This window comes from Balaenoptera physalus, assembly GCF_965194825.1.
Source record: "Balaenoptera physalus genome assembly, chromosome: 14".
Classification (NCBI taxonomy): Eukaryota; Metazoa; Chordata; class Mammalia; order Artiodactyla; family Balaenopteridae; genus Balaenoptera; species Balaenoptera physalus.
The window spans coordinates 59,783,845-59,799,350 of NC_138893.1; the positions used below are offsets into that span (position 1 = coordinate 59,783,845).

A 15,506-nucleotide genomic window follows, 5' to 3' on the forward strand; every position below is an offset into this window, starting at 1 on the left:
TTTTTTTTTTTTGGTAGAATCTGACAAGCTCATTTAAAAACTCACAGAGAAATACAAAGTACCTAGGACAGTCATAACAACTTTGAAAAAGAAGAAATTTGGTAGGCTAACATTACCACCTGATTTCATCACTTATTTTAAAGCCACAGTAATCAAAACAGTGGGGTATTGGCAGCCAGACAAATAGATCAATGAAACAGAATACATAGAGTATTCAAAAATAAACCTCCACATACAAGGGCATTTAATTTATGACAAAGGTGCAAAGGAAATACAGTACAGAAAGGATAGCTTTTTCAACAAATTGTGCTAGAACAACTGGATAGCTATATGCAATAAAAAAATAGGAATTTGAATATACACCTAACATTATATAAAAAATTGATTCCAAATGGATCATAGACCTAAATATAAAATTAAAACTGCAAAACTTCTGAAAGAAAACATAGAAGAAAATCTTTGTGGCCTTAGGTAAAGGAGTTTATTACCTTTGTGGAGTTAGGTAAAGATTTCTTAGACACGCCACAAACAGCACAATACGTAACAGAACAAACTGGTAAAACGGACTTCATCAAAATTAAAAACTTCTCTTCCAAAAACACTTAAGGGATGAAAAGACAAGCCATAGAGGAAATGTTTGCAAAGGACATATCTGACAGACAGATGTATCTGGAAAACATAAAGAACACTTAAGATTCAATAAGAAAACAATCCAATTTTATTTAATGGGCAAAAGATTTAAATTGACATTTCTCCAAAGATATACAAAAGGCAAATAACCACATGAAAACATATTCAACATCTTTAGACATTAGGTAAATGCAAATATCAATTTGATACCAATACATACCTATTAGAATGACTAAAAATAAAAAGATGCCCCGTAATAGCCAGCATAAAATTGAAAGAATAAAGTTGGAGGACTGACAATACCCAACTTCAAGATATATTATAAAGCTACAGTAATCAAGATAGTGTAGCACTGGCAAAAGAACAGAAGCAATGGAACAGAAGGGAGCCTAGGAATAGATCCACATGAATACAGACAACTGATGTTTGACAAAGAAACAAAGGCAATACAATGGAGCAGACAGTCTCTTCATCAAATGGTGCTGGAACAACTGGACATCCATATGCCAAAAAATTAACCTAGACATAGATTTTACACCCTTCACAAAAATAACTTAAAATATCTGGATGACCTTGGGTATGGCAATGAAATTTGTGATTCAATGCCAAAGGAATGATCTATGAAAGAAATAATTGATAAGTTGGGCTTCGTTAAAATTAAAGTTTTCTGCTTTGTGAAAGACATAGTCAAGAGAATGAAAAGACAAGCCACTGACTGGGAGAAAATATGTGCAAAAATATATATCAAATAAAGGACTATTACCAAAATATATGAAGAACTCTTAAAATTCAACAATAAGAACACAAACTGATTAAAATGGGCCAAAGATCTTACCAGACACCTTACCAAATAAGATATACAGAGGACAAATAGCATATAAAAAGATGTTCCACACTGTATGTCATCAGGAAAATGCAAATTAAAAAGAGATATCACTACACACCTATTAGAATGGCCAAAATCTGAACACTGACAACACCAAATGCTGGTGAGGATATGGATCAACAAGAACTCTCATTCACTGCTGGTGGGAATGCAAAATGTTACACCCATTTTGGAAGATAGTTTGGCAATTTCTTACAAAATTAAACATATTAGTACCATACACTCCAGCAATCATGTTCCTTGGTACTTAACCAAAGGAACTGAAAACTTAACATCCACACAAAACCTGCACGTGAATGCTCATAACAACTTTATTCACAGTTCCCAAAACGTGGAAGCAACCAAGATGCCCTTCAATAGGTGAATGAATAACCACATGAAAACATATTCAACATCTTTAAACATTAGGTAAATGCAAATGTCTGTCTGATACCAATACATAAAAATAACCATACAATGGATACAGTACATCCATACAATGGAATATAGTTTAGAACTAAAAGCAAATGAACCATCAAGCCATGACAAGACATGGAGGATGCCATGACAAGACGTTAGATGCCTATTGCTAAGTGAAAGAAGCCAATCTGAAATAGCTACTGTATAATCCCAGCTATATGATACTCTGGAAAAGGCAACAATTTGGAGACAGTTAGAAGATCAGTGGTTACTGGGGGTGGGGGAGAGACAAACAGGTGAAACACATGAATTTTAGGGCACTGAAAATACACTGTATGATACCATAATGATGGCTACCTGTCATTACACATTTGTTCAAACCTACAGAATGCACAACACCAAGAGTGAACCACAATGTAACTATATAGCAAGGACTCTGGGCGACTATCATGTGTCATCATGTGTCAAAGTAGATTCATCAGTTGTAACAAATGCACCACTGTGGTAGGAGATGTGAATAATGAGGGAAGCTATATGGGGGTGGAGGGTATATGGAAAATCACTGTACCCTCTGCTCATTTTTGCTGTAAACATAAAACTGTTCTAAAAAATAGTCTGTTTAAAAACAAATAAATAAATAAATAGATTGATGACACCAAGTATTGGTGAGGACGTGGAGAAACTCAACTGTCCTACACCGCTGCTGAGAATATAAAATGCTATTATCACTTGGGAAAAGTTTGGTAGTTTCTTAAAAATGATCCAGCCATTCCAATCCTAGGTATTTATCCAAGGGAAAAAAAATAAAGGAAATATATGTCCATATAAAGATTTGTACGCAAAAGTTTCTAGAAGCTTTGTAATAGCCAGAAACTACAAACACAAATGTCCATCAGCAAGTGAACGGATAAACGGATAAACGAATTGTGGCTTATCTAAACAATGGACAATAAAAAGGAACTACCTATTGATATATACAACATGCATAAAACTCAAAATAATTATGCTTAGTAAGAAAAGAGTACATACTTTATGATTACATTTATATAAAGCTCTAGAAGTACAAACTAATGTTTGATCAGCGGTTACTTGGAGGTGTGATGGGAGGGAGGGATTACAAGGAGGCACAAGGAAACTTTTAGGAGTCATGGAAATATTCACTATCTTGACTGTAGTGACAGTCTCACAAGCATATGCATTACATCAAAACTTGTCAAAGACTATACTTCAAATATGTACAGTTTATTGTATCTTAATTTTACTTCAATAAAGCTGTTAAAAATATAATTTACAATAGCATCAAATGCCATGAAATGCTTAAGAATATATTTAACAGAAGATATTGAAGGCCCCTACACTGGCCTTCAACAAAAGAAGTATAAAACATTGCTAAAACCTTAAAGACCTAAATAAATTGAGAAATATACCACAATCGTGAATTAAAACTCTCCAATATTATTAAAATATCAATTCTCTCCAAATTGATTCATAGATTCAATGCAATCCCAGTCAAAAATCCCAGTAGGCTGTTTTATAGAAACTGGTAAGTCAATTCTAAAATTTATGAATATATCTACAAAGAACCTAGAAAAGGCAAAATATTCCTTAAAAAGAAAAGCAAAGTTAGAGAATTCATACTACCTGATTTCACGTATTATTATAAACCTACAGAAATAGACAGTGAAGTATAGGCATAAGGATAAGCAAATAGGTCAATGAAAGAGAATAATCCAGAAATAGATCCACACATAGATACACAGCCATTTGATTATCAATAAAGACACCGAAACAATTTAATGGGGAAAAGAAAGTCTTTTCAACACATAATGTTAAAGTAACTAGATAAATGGAGGTTAAAAAAAAAAAAATCAACCAACCAATCAACCTGGATGCCTACATCAACTATACACAAAAACTAATTCAAGATGGATAACAAATATAACCATCAAAACAGAAGCTCTAACCATTTCTAGAAGAAAATGTTTTAAAAAACCTTCACCACCTTGGGCAAAGACTTCTGAGGACTTACAAAAGAAATCACTGTAAAAGAAAAAAAAGTTAAATTAGACTTCTTTAAAATTAAAAACCTCTATTAATCAAGACACTATTGATCTGATAAAGGATATGTATCTACAATGCATGAAGAACTCTCACAAATCAGTAATAAGACAAACAACCTAATTTTTTAAAGTAGGGAAATGATTTGAAGAGACATTTTACAAGAGAAGGTATAGGAATAGCCAAGAAATACTTGAAAAAGTGCTCATTTAGGGAAATGCAGACTAGAACCACAACAAGGTACTACTACACACTCATAAAATTACCAAGTGTTGGCAAAGAGGTGGAAGAAGTGGAACCTGCATACATTGCTGGTGCTGGTACAGTCGCTTTGGAAAACAGTTTCAGTTTTCTGATGAAGTTAAATATGCATTTACCATGTGACCCACAATTACTCGTAAGTATCTACCCAAGAGAAATGAAAACACAAGTTCACAGAGAGGCTTGCACATAAACGTTCAGAGAAGCATTATTTATAATGGTCCCAAAATGGAAATCACTCATATAGCCATCAAACTGTAAATGGATATGTGGCATATCTGCACAATGAACTACTATTCAGCAATAAAAAGTAACAAATTACTGACACATGATGCGTGATGAATCCCAAAAACATCATGCTAAGTAGGGATCAGCAAATTTTTTGTGTGTAAAGAAACACTTAATATTTTAGGCTCTACAGGCCCTACAGTCTGTCACAACTACTCAACTCTGCCACTCTGTTGCAAAAGCAGACCTAGAAAATAAGTAAACCAATGAATATGCCTTGTGATATTTGAATTTCATATAATTTTTACATCATGAAACATGATTTTTCTTTTGATTTTTTTTCTTCAACCATTTAAAAATGTAAAAACCATTCTTAGCTTGTAAGCAATACAAAAACAGGCAATACAAAACCAGGCCATTATTTACCAACCCTTGTATTATATGAAGGAAGGCACACACAAAAGTCTAGTAATGTATAATTCCATTTATACACCAAGAGGCATTTATCCTTTCCTCTCTTCTTTTCTTTATCTATGATTAAATGAGCTAAAGTAAAAGAGCCTAGCACATGATGGGTATTAAATAATTATTATCCTTTTATCTATGTTCCCTATACTCCTCTTTCCCCCTCCATCTTTCTTTATAAAATGGGTTAGTCCATCTCTCTAAGGCATCGAAGTTAATAATCTAATCTGTAGTAAATAGAATATAAATGGATTGAAAGTAAATGTATAAGAAAAAGTCTATAAACACAGCAAACATAGTGACAGTAGGTAGGGTAGTAGAAAGACTTATTTCTTAAATACTACTAAGTTAATTTTTTTTTAATCTGCATTATTTTTTAAACTAAGGCCTGCAATTCCTAGGGGCATAGTGGAATATTTTACATTTCTGAGGGAACCGCAGCAGTACTTGACACATGTTGAACACCATGAACTATTAGCTTGAAGAAGTTCAGTTTCAACCTTAGATCACACTATTTCTTTTGATAATGTCATATCTTAGTGAAGCTGGATTTTCCAGTGGTGGTTGTGATAAAAAGCAAGTACGACCCCAAAACAATGAAGAACAGGAAATGCAGGTGGCAGTGTCTAATTTGATTCCAAAGCTTGAGAAGTTGTGCAGCACCCAAAATGCACACATAGCCCATTAGTAAGTAACCGCGGTTATTGAAAACTAATATTTAAAAATTTCATAAGTTATTTTTTTCTCAAATGGCTACTAGGTCAGGGCATAAATAGTCATTAAGATGTCTGCACCTACTATGTGAAAAGGAACTGTTATGTATTTAGGGCACCATGAAAAAATTGCTGAGATAGAAGTTTGCCTTAAACCTACAAAGTTTGGAAAGCTCTGCTCTAGTTGTACCTGTCCACAAGTGTGTGTGTGTGTGTGTGTGTGTGTGTGTGTGTTTAATGTGTGCCCATTTGCACTCAATCATGATAATCAACATAATACTTTTCTTGTACTTACCTCAGTGCTCGAAGCAACTAAGGAAAATTCACGAGAGAGGTCAAGCTTAATGCCATCAAAATTTATTTCCGAAGGCCTTGCAACTGGGTCAGCACTGAAAACGTAAGATGGTCTAGGCACCCCATCTTGATTTACATTAGATTCCATTCTGCAAGAATAACAGTAACTTCCTTAGATAACCTTAATAAATCAGCATATAAGTTATCCATAGTTTATAAAGTCTGTGAGTCCAGCCCACTACTTCTTGCCATGTAACTACATTTCCAAAAGGAAAACATTAGACTATTTCATCTATAACATGATGACCCATGGAAAAGACAAAAGACAATTATTTACAGATTATAAATCAAATAATACTGGCTACAGCCTACCACTACTATTCATGTGCTGCAACCTATGGGTAGATTCAGCCAAAGAGATTTCATGAGTAAAGGTAATCCATAAAGTAAGAGAGTATAAAACATTCAGACTCTGCCTGAAATCCTCTCAGAAATCAAACGGTAAGGGTGGAGTAAATTATAACCTTGTGTTATTTTAGTTATTTAGTGTCTTCTGAAGAATGTTACTTACAGACTTTGTAATGTTTTAGCAATTAGGAGTCAGTAATCTGGAATATTACTTTCAACTGAATTCTTCCAAATAATGCAAGTAAAAAGTGAAATAACGTATGTGAACATATTCAAAACAGTACCTGATACATCACAGGTCTTAAAAATTAAGGTGAACATGGAATAATGCATCAGTAAACTATTACAACTAAATTAAACATCAAGTCACTAAATTTAAAGGTAAACTTAGGGGTAGCCTTCACTGATAAAATATTAACATTAAGTGATACACACACACGGAATATTACTCAGCTATTAAAAAGAATGAAATCTTGCCATTTGCAACAACATAGTTTGAACTTGAGGGTATTATGCTAAGTGAAATAAGTCAGACAAAAACAAGAACCATATAAAAAAATATTAACATTAAAATATTTACTGAGAATCTACTAGGTGCACAATACCAGGGAGAAACAGAGAGAGCACTCTATTCTTTGAATGTTATAAAATATTCAGAACAGTGACTGCCCACTAGAGTTCCTGGTTCAAGAAGGTAGTTAGTAATGGGCAACCATGGGGGTTAAATAAATGAGCCAAAGATGGCCCCTGTATACTGGCCCTGCGTTGTTTACTTCTTCACAGCAGGCCAAGATCATTAGTTCAAAAACCCAGTGAGGTGTCAAACTCAAATTTTTACACATCTGTTTGCTTTACATATAGCCAAAATAAGCTCATTTTTAGCCATTTAGAGCCCAACTGGTTCCCACATCCCATGAAACTGCACGCAACCATCTGCTAGCCACAGATGAAATCCAGGACGATAAGACCCCAAGCCACTGCTACCCTTTGGAGTTCTCTGACACAGTGACTGGCTACTGTGCTGCTGAGCAATATCACTTACCCAGAGCTCCCTCTCCTATTACCCCCACCCCTCCCCAATTTCCTTACCCTCTTCCCCTTCTAGGTGACTGGCCCTTCACTCTAGTCTCTGGAAAGTCTCATGCTGTGGGCAACTTCCCAAGCACGCAATCCTGTCAAAGTGCTACCCCAGTAAAGCTCCTCGTGTGTTACTGCCACCTTGCGGTGTATCTTTTTCCTTGATCAGTCCTGAAACCCCCCAAATTCAATACAACCGGGCTGTTTTTGGTTTTGTTTTTCCTAAATTGCAAAAAGAGTTAAAGAAATTACACATTTACCTTCAACAAAACCCAGCAAACTACAAGATCACCCAATCATACAATTAAGTAAGTTTAATATCTTTATTGCTTTTTTTATTGTATCATCAGTGATGTAATCAAAATGAGAAAATTAATTAAATGCAGTTGATAGAGTATTTCAAACATGCAATTTATGGGTGAAAATTAAGAAAAAAGGTATCTGATAGAATAAAAAATAATCACTGATCTAGAATATGGGAGAAAAGTGTGCAAAAAAATGAAAGTACTGGCTTGATCTTTCATAACTCAAATTTCATAGAAATGCTCAGGAAACTGGAAGGTAAGCTTCAATCTTTGCCTTCAATTAATTTTTGGTTAAAAAAAACATATTGATAAGTCTTTTATGAAATTACTAAGTTAAAAAGAATATTGTACCTCCTTAAAAAAGTAAGGTTACAGTAGTTTGTACGTGCTCATATGTTCAGTTTTCAATGAATAAACTGCCTCTTAACAATTATAAAATTAATGAGATGTACTATCACTTCCTGTACTTTTAGTTAACTTCTACTTATGTGTGGCCTCCCCAACTAGACTAGAAACTTCTTGAGGGCAAGGACCTTGTCTTATACTACTCTGTATCCCCTACAACAAATTCAGAGATTTAATGTGATAAAAACTCCGTGTATAGTGGCTTAATAATAATAAATAAAATCGTCTCTGCAAAAAAAAAAAAAAAAAAAAAATTGGTCTTACTCTTTTCTGATATTATCTTTAGCAACAGCAAGGTTCAAGACCTCATTTCTCATTTCAGAAGGCTGTTCCCACGACTGAGAAACAGCATATTTTATCTTCTCTCCAGTGAGATTTCATGGTTGAAGACTGATGAAAAATAAAATCTGCTACTGAATGACGTTTCTGAATGTCATCCACAAAATATAGTCTCAAAAAAAAAGTCTTCACAACTGATGAGTCCTTTACATTATTTTGCAAGCTGAAGTCTCAGGTCTTGGACATCTAATAAAAAGTACACACTGTTATGCTGCTTCGGGGTGAACATGCTACCTTGTTTTAAGAACAAAAACAAACCTGAATTTGATCACCTTGGGAATTAAAAACAAGCTAACCTATAAGGCATGACCTTTTGTCAATTAGTCCTTCAGTAAGGAATACTAAAGAACTGCACCAGGCAGGAATCACTGAGCCAAAAAGTAGAACGAGATGGGGGAAACCTCCCAAACTGGGGGATGACAGCAGTCATTGCACTCGTCACACACACCCCCTTCCGCTTAGCACTGCAAAGCCCAAGAAGGGCGAGCCCCGGGCACCGGCAGCAGCCTGTAAATACCTGCACAGACGGCCACCACACGGCCCCCATCCCTCCCAAATAACAGCACGTCACTTGCCGAGCCAACTGCTCACCTTAGGGATTCAGGACACCAGATTTGGCAATGGAGGCCTGATCCTCAACACTAACAGAAGCAACAATAATAAAAATATTAATGATTGCAAATACTTAGTGCCTACTATACACCGGCACTTTCTAACAGGTTTACATATTATCATTTTATCTTCATAAGAGCCCCAAGAGGTAGGTTCTATTATTACCCCCTCTTACAGATGAGGAAACTGGCCCAGAAAGATTAAAGACGTTGCCTTGCGTCACACAGCCAATAAGCGGCGGAGACCAGATTTAAATCCTAACGCGAGTACAACGGCTCAACCCCCCGAAGCGCACCCGCTGGCCCAGGCGTCTTCATTGCTCCGCAACCCAGTTCCTGAGAGTAACCTCAGGGGTGTCCCGAGCCCCGTCGGAAGGTGCTCACACTGCCTGAGACCTTTCCTCACCTCACCTGGTATGTGCGCAGTCCCCCACCTCCTTCCGCGTACCCTCACTCTCAAACGTTGCCCTGCCGGCCCAACCTGGGAGCTTCACCGACTTATTTTCGTTTTCAAATTCAAACGGAACGCTGGGAGTGGGCGGAGCTTCCGGAACGACGCCCCGGAGCGCCGCCGGCTAGAGCTGTGGGCTTCCCACCCGCTCCCGGGAGAAGCTTTCAAATTTGGGGGCGGGTCTCGGAATGCCGGGCGACCAATGGGCGGAAGCGGCCTGGTGAGCGGCCAGTGGGCGGAGCTTCTCGCGGGGCTCTGCTTGCCGGGCTGGGTAGGGCGCTGCCTCGGGGCTGCGGTGGGTACCACCCTCTGTTGGCGGCGGCGCGGATCTCGGATTCCATCCTGGAGACAATAAAGACGTGGCGGAGGCCCCGAGGTGAGGTAGCTGCTACACTTAGCCCCGCGACTACACTAGGGACCAGCGGACGAATGGCGGGCCTTGTCCTTGCGGGCCGGAATAGGCTCCGCATCGGGAGAGTCACTTAGAATGAGCGCTGCCCGCACTCGGAGGGTCACTTCCTTCGCTGCATGATCCTACCTGTCGTCCACAGCGGCCCTCGTGGACGAGATACATTTTTCCCAGACAAGATTTTCAAAAGCATTCTTTCTCTTTTTGTTTTTTTGTTTTTGCCATTCTGAAAATATAAAGCAACTACCGGCGTGAGGCGCTGTACTGTGACAATCTTCCATGCATAGGCAAGGTCTTTGCAGTGCCCGAAATGTAAGTGCCAGTACATCTTATCTGCTTCTTTTAAAGTGATCCTCTTCTTTTGATGCGGTGTTATTACAGTCATATGACAAGTATTTACTACTTAGGCCATCTCTCCTTGCTGTACTTCATTTGAAAGAAAAGTAACTGCTAACGTTAATTGAGCATTTACCTTGTGCCAGTCATGGTGCTAAGCGTTTAAAACTGATTGTCGTACTGATACTGAGAACAACCCTGTGAGGTAGGTACTGTTATTATGCCCCTTGTATAGGTTTCGAGGAAACTGAGTTCATATGATTAAGTAATTTGCTCAAAGGCATACAGCTATTAATGGTGGAACTGGGATTTTAAACTCAGCTGAATGACTTCAAGACCCACCCTCTCACATGTGATCTTATTTTTGACTCTTTTACTTGGTTAGTAGCATTTGTAGAATAGTACCTGGTTTGATGAGCTTACTGTCTTCCTTTTCTTATTCTATATTTATATTTCCCATAACCTCCCCCTTCCTTCTCTAACTTCCCACTGTCTCCTTATTCAGTTTGCCTTCTTTATCCACAAAAGAATCATATTTGTGGTGAGCCAGTTTGGAGTAGAGAAGAGGATGCAGGACCAGGAGTAAAAATGAACAGAGAAAGTAGGTGTGAAAGGGAAGAAAGGAGGGAAGATAGAATAAAACTGTGTTTTACTGTTCCGGCTGGAACTTAAGTCTTTAGGGGCCTCTGTGTCAAAGTCTCCATTTCTCCTTCAGGCACTTCTACCCCTGAATCTGCCCTTCCTGCCGTACCTCATAATGCCTTTATTGCTTTTACTAGCTGTTACTGATTTCCAGCTCTTGAGCCCTCCAGGTGCTACATTTATTTATGTTCAGCAAAACAGACCCTAACCCTCCAGGAGCTTATATTCTAATAATTGAGAGAAAATTGCAAAGACAAATAATTGAGAAATTACAACTGTACTGAGTGGTTTGAAAGAAATGTTTAGAGCTGTAAGACTGTGTCACAGGGGAACCTGAGCAAATAATGTTTGATCTGGATCTCCAAGGGTCATTCGGCGTTAACTAGGTTTAAAAAGGAGAGGAGTAAGCACTCCAGGCCTAGGGAACGTAATACCAGGCACAGGGGCAGGATAATACTATACAAAATCCAATGGATTCTCTGTCTTATTTTATTCTAGCTCCCAGAAGCATTCCACACAGTTTGTTTCATCCACACAGTTAAATGTCTCAGCCTTGAAACTTCACTTAGTCTCTGGGTCAGCAAAAGGTCATTCTCTCCTTGTTTACTCTTAACCTTAATAGCTGCCCAGCTAAGTCTCCTTTTCTGTCTCTTCTACCTAAGCTCTAAATTATGGGAATCCTCAGAGCTTGGTTTTGAGCTTCCCCTCTCCCCCACCTTTTTCTCTCCTCTACAGTATTCCTCTTGGCAAACTCATCAACTCCCATGGATTTAAATATCTTTATACTGATAACTCCTAAATTCCTTATCCTCCCCAGACCTCTCCTCTGAACTTCAACCAAATGCAAATATCTCATTATCCACTTACCATCTCCACCTGGATGTATAACAGACATCTCTAACTTAACATATTCAGTATGGGACCTTGATTTTTCATTCCAAAACTTAAAGCCTCTCCACCCAAATCTCTGTCTCGGTAAATGACACCACCATGTATCTACCCAGTTACTCATGAGAAAGAATCATTTTGAGTCTTCCTTTTCCCTCACCACTCTCATCCAGCTCATAAATGTATCTGTTGTACTTTTGTGTTATAAGTGAAATAAATGCTCCTTTCCCTTTTCATTGCTCTGACCACTGCAGCCTCCCATCTGGTCTACCTGCTTCAGGTCCTGTTCTCCATTCTTTATAGGGCAACGAAACCAATCTTAAAATGGAAATGATCATGTCAGTCTTAGCTTAAAGCCTTTCAATGAATTTTTAGAATAAAATCATATTTATATGGTTCAATGAAGAAAAGGTGCAAAAGAATATACAAAGTATGCTAACTTTTGTGTAAGCAAGAAGGAGAAATGAGAGTCTACATACTTATATGTATGTATACCACACACCCATTTTTGGCCTATTTTTGAAGATAGAAATACAAAAACTATAAAACAGAAAATTAGTTGAAAATGGTTATCTATAGGGGATGGGAATATTTTGCAAGGATTAGTGATGGGAGTGTGGCTCTCTGAATAAACTTCTTTTTAAAAAAAACAGGACTTCCCTGGTGGCGTGGTGGTTAAGAATCCGCCTGCCAATGCAGGGGACATGGGTTCGATCCCTGGTCCGGGAAGATCCCACATGCCGCAAAGCAGCTAAGCCCATAAACCTTACTGAGCCTGCGCTCTAGAGCCCGCAAGCCACAACTACTGAAGCCCGTGTGCCTAGACCCTGTGCTCCAAAACAAGAGAAGCCACTGCAATGAGAAGCCCAAGCACTGCAATGAAGAGTAGCCCCCGCTCGCCGCAACTAGAGAAAGCCCGCGTGCAGCAACGAAGACCCAATGCAGTCAAAAATAAATAAAATAAATTTAAAAAAAAGAGTTTTGCCGTTTCAAAAAATTAAATCTAAAACAATGGAAGTAAAAGCGAGCCCTAAAATTTAACACAAAGAAAGAGATGAACTTACCTGTATATCAAATTGTCAGCATAGCCACACAGAGAAAAAGAACTTGTTCAATTAACTTGAGCATAGTACTCTATATACTGGAGTTAGGAGTTGTGGGGTCCAATGTAAGAGCAAAAGAAATGCAAAGAAATCAGTAACTTGGTTTAGTAGGTTTGATGTTGAAAGGGGTATTGGTTTAGTAATTTTGAATCTATTATACATGTGTTATAGGAAAAAGCAAAGGAGTAAATATATTCATGTTTGGTACCAGGGTTCTCACTGTGGGAGAAGGGAAATAACAAATGTGGTATGATAGAAAGTAAGGAAGAACCCCATGATGATGGATTTGAGTTGGTAGTAGAATGACATTATTTTTTTTTTATCTTAATTGGGTCCACTGAGAGGGCCTGAAGGCCTGGAAGCCCTGGCACCCCTAGGACCAAGCCACCCAAATGGTTTCTAAATACCATTTATCACCAAAAAGAACCAGTACTCCTTGGAGAAAAGGCTGATTCCAGGACTGGAGCAGGGAAATTATAAAGTGAGCCTAGAACATTCTTGTCAGAAAGCAAAGAAGTCCTTAGAGATTAATAGGGTCATTTCAAAAGGACACTGGATCTGGCCTAAAGGGGCTTCCACTAACCATGCTTGGAACAATTTGAACATCAAAGAGAATAAGAATAATGATGGTAATAGATTAAAACAGGTTTAATTTTTTAAACCATCCTCTTCGTTAGGGGGATGGATGGGGGAGAAAAGGACTAACAATGAAAAGCTCTTCTCTACACAAAAATGCCAGTTAATGAATGCAAAAAGAATAACAAATTAAAATATTCCCCGTATTGCAACTCCCATTGTAAAAATTGACATAGATAAAGCTTATCAAAGAATACTAAAACAATGGATAAAGGATGCTAAACCATTGGCTAAAAGGTTGTTGGGGAGCAGGATATTAACACTATCTCAAAGAATCACCCTAGAGATTAACTCTTAATTAGGGGCAAAAGTAACTTTACAATGTAGAGATTTATTTATGAGACATACCTTAATCAAGTGAGGAAACAACATCACCAGTAATGGGACTATCTATCACCTGGTACTATTTGTGCCAGCAATGTTTAACCTGAATCTAATCATAAGGAAACAATCAGAAGGTAGAGCATCTTACAAGACAACAGACCCAGGCTCTTCAAAAATGTCAGTGTTCGGGAAAGAGAAAATCAAAAGGTGGTGGATTGCTTTAGTCAGGAGACAGATGTTGCTAAATGAAATTCATGAATCTTGATTGGTTCATAGATTTTTTAAAAAAGTAACTGCAAAAAACAATTTGTGGACAATTGTGGAAATATAAATATGGACTACAACGTAGATGATACTGAATCAATATTAAATTTTGGACGTGTGATAATTTGTGACTATGTAGAAGCATGTCTTTGTTTTGGGAATATGTTTGCTTCAGTATTTAGCAGCAAAGTGTCACAGTGTCTGCAACTACTTACCTTCAGAAGATTTGGGGGGAAAATAAAACAAAAACAAAATAGAAAGATGTTAGGGAGAACAAAAGAACAGAGAACAGAGAAAATAGAACCAAAAAAGCAAATGTGGCAAAAAGTTAATAATTTGTGGATCTAAATAAAGGGTATAGCGATGTACATTGTGCCACTCTTTCAACTTTTAAAAACAGCTTGGAGCTTTTCTAAAATAAAAAGAAGAGGGAAAAAACTTCCTAATTCTTTACAATGGCCTACCAGGCCCTACAGGACCAGGCGCCAGCCAATCTCACTCCCCACTTTCTTGCCTTTGTGCAGTGAGTTGATCTACTCTCAAACACACCAGGCTGTTTCCAGCATATGTGAACCTTTGCATGGGTTCTGTCCACCTGAATTCTCTCCTCCCCATTCATCATGTGGCTCACTTCTCTTCCTCCTTTACATCTCATCTATATAATATTACCTGCTTAGAGAAGACTTTCTGTCCATCTTATCTCAAATGACCCTCTTTTTTTATTTGCGGGCTCAATTCCATTTTCCTACTTTTTACAACCAGCAATTATTATAGTTTTTATAATAATTATTATATGTCTGGTTTTTGTTGCCATTGTTGTTCTCCCACCTCCTAAAGGTAAGTTCTATGAGTACAAAAACTGTGTTTCTCTTTGTCACTGATGTATCCTCAATGACTCCATAAATACATGGTGATCAAACAAATATTTGCTGAACAGTGAACGAAGGCTGATGTGACTGGGGTGGGTAGATACCACGGAGAGGGACGGGCCAAGGCTAGATCCCACAAGACTTAGTCAGCTAAGTTACTGATTTGGGTCCTTATTCTAAGAACAATGAGAAATCAATGGACTGTTGTAAGTGTGCACACTATACAATACGATTTGCCTCTGTGTTTTGAAAAGGTTAATCTCCTGGAGCAGAGAATAAAGGCAGCCAAGGAGAATGCCGTTGAACCAGCTAGGAGGCTATTGCAGGCATCCCAGCAAGAGGTGACAATAATGTGGACTTGGGAGATGCCTGAGCAGATGCAGAAGACTGGACGGATTTCAGAGGTATTTTTTTCCTACGTTTTCCATTTCAGCACCAGCCACTGGGTTTTCCCTTAGAAACGTAGAGCCAACTTGACTGGGAGATGCTTAAGATTTAGTCCCCA

At 37.9% G+C, this 15,506-nt stretch overlaps 2 protein-coding genes across 12 annotated transcripts in view; one reads left to right on the forward strand and one right to left on the reverse strand.

Annotated features, from left to right (window-relative positions):
* The window catches only part of KIF20B (kinesin family member 20B), a 71,245-nt gene extending 61,620 nt beyond the window's left edge, over positions 1–9,625 (reverse strand). The window contains exons 1-3 of the mRNA XM_082423519.1: positions 9,491–9,625; positions 8,394–8,654; positions 5,912–6,083 (exon numbers count right to left, since the gene is read on the reverse strand). Coding sequence (XP_082279645.1) covers positions 5,912–6,083; positions 8,394–8,446 — 225 coding nt within the window. The 5' untranslated portion in view covers positions 8,447–8,654; positions 9,491–9,625. The remainder of the gene's footprint in view (positions 1–5,911; positions 6,084–8,393; positions 8,655–9,490) is intronic.
* PANK1 (pantothenate kinase 1) overlaps positions 9,141–15,506 on the forward strand; it is a 110,937-nt gene continuing 104,571 nt past the window's right edge. For 3 of the 11 annotated variants that reach the window (XM_082423755.1, XM_082423754.1, XM_082423756.1), the window contains exons 1-3: positions 9,746–10,251; positions 10,781–10,876; positions 15,256–15,405. Coding sequence is in view for 6 of the 11 variants with exons in the window: in XM_082423741.1 (XP_082279867.1) it covers positions 10,219–10,251; positions 15,256–15,405 (183 nt within the window). In the remaining 5 variants the exon portion in view is untranslated. Of the gene's footprint in view, positions 9,494–9,737; positions 10,252–10,780; positions 10,877–15,255; positions 15,406–15,506 lie in introns of those variants that run through there. The other 8 variants (XM_082423741.1, XM_082423740.1, XM_082423742.1 and 5 more) reach the window with 8 other exon arrangements.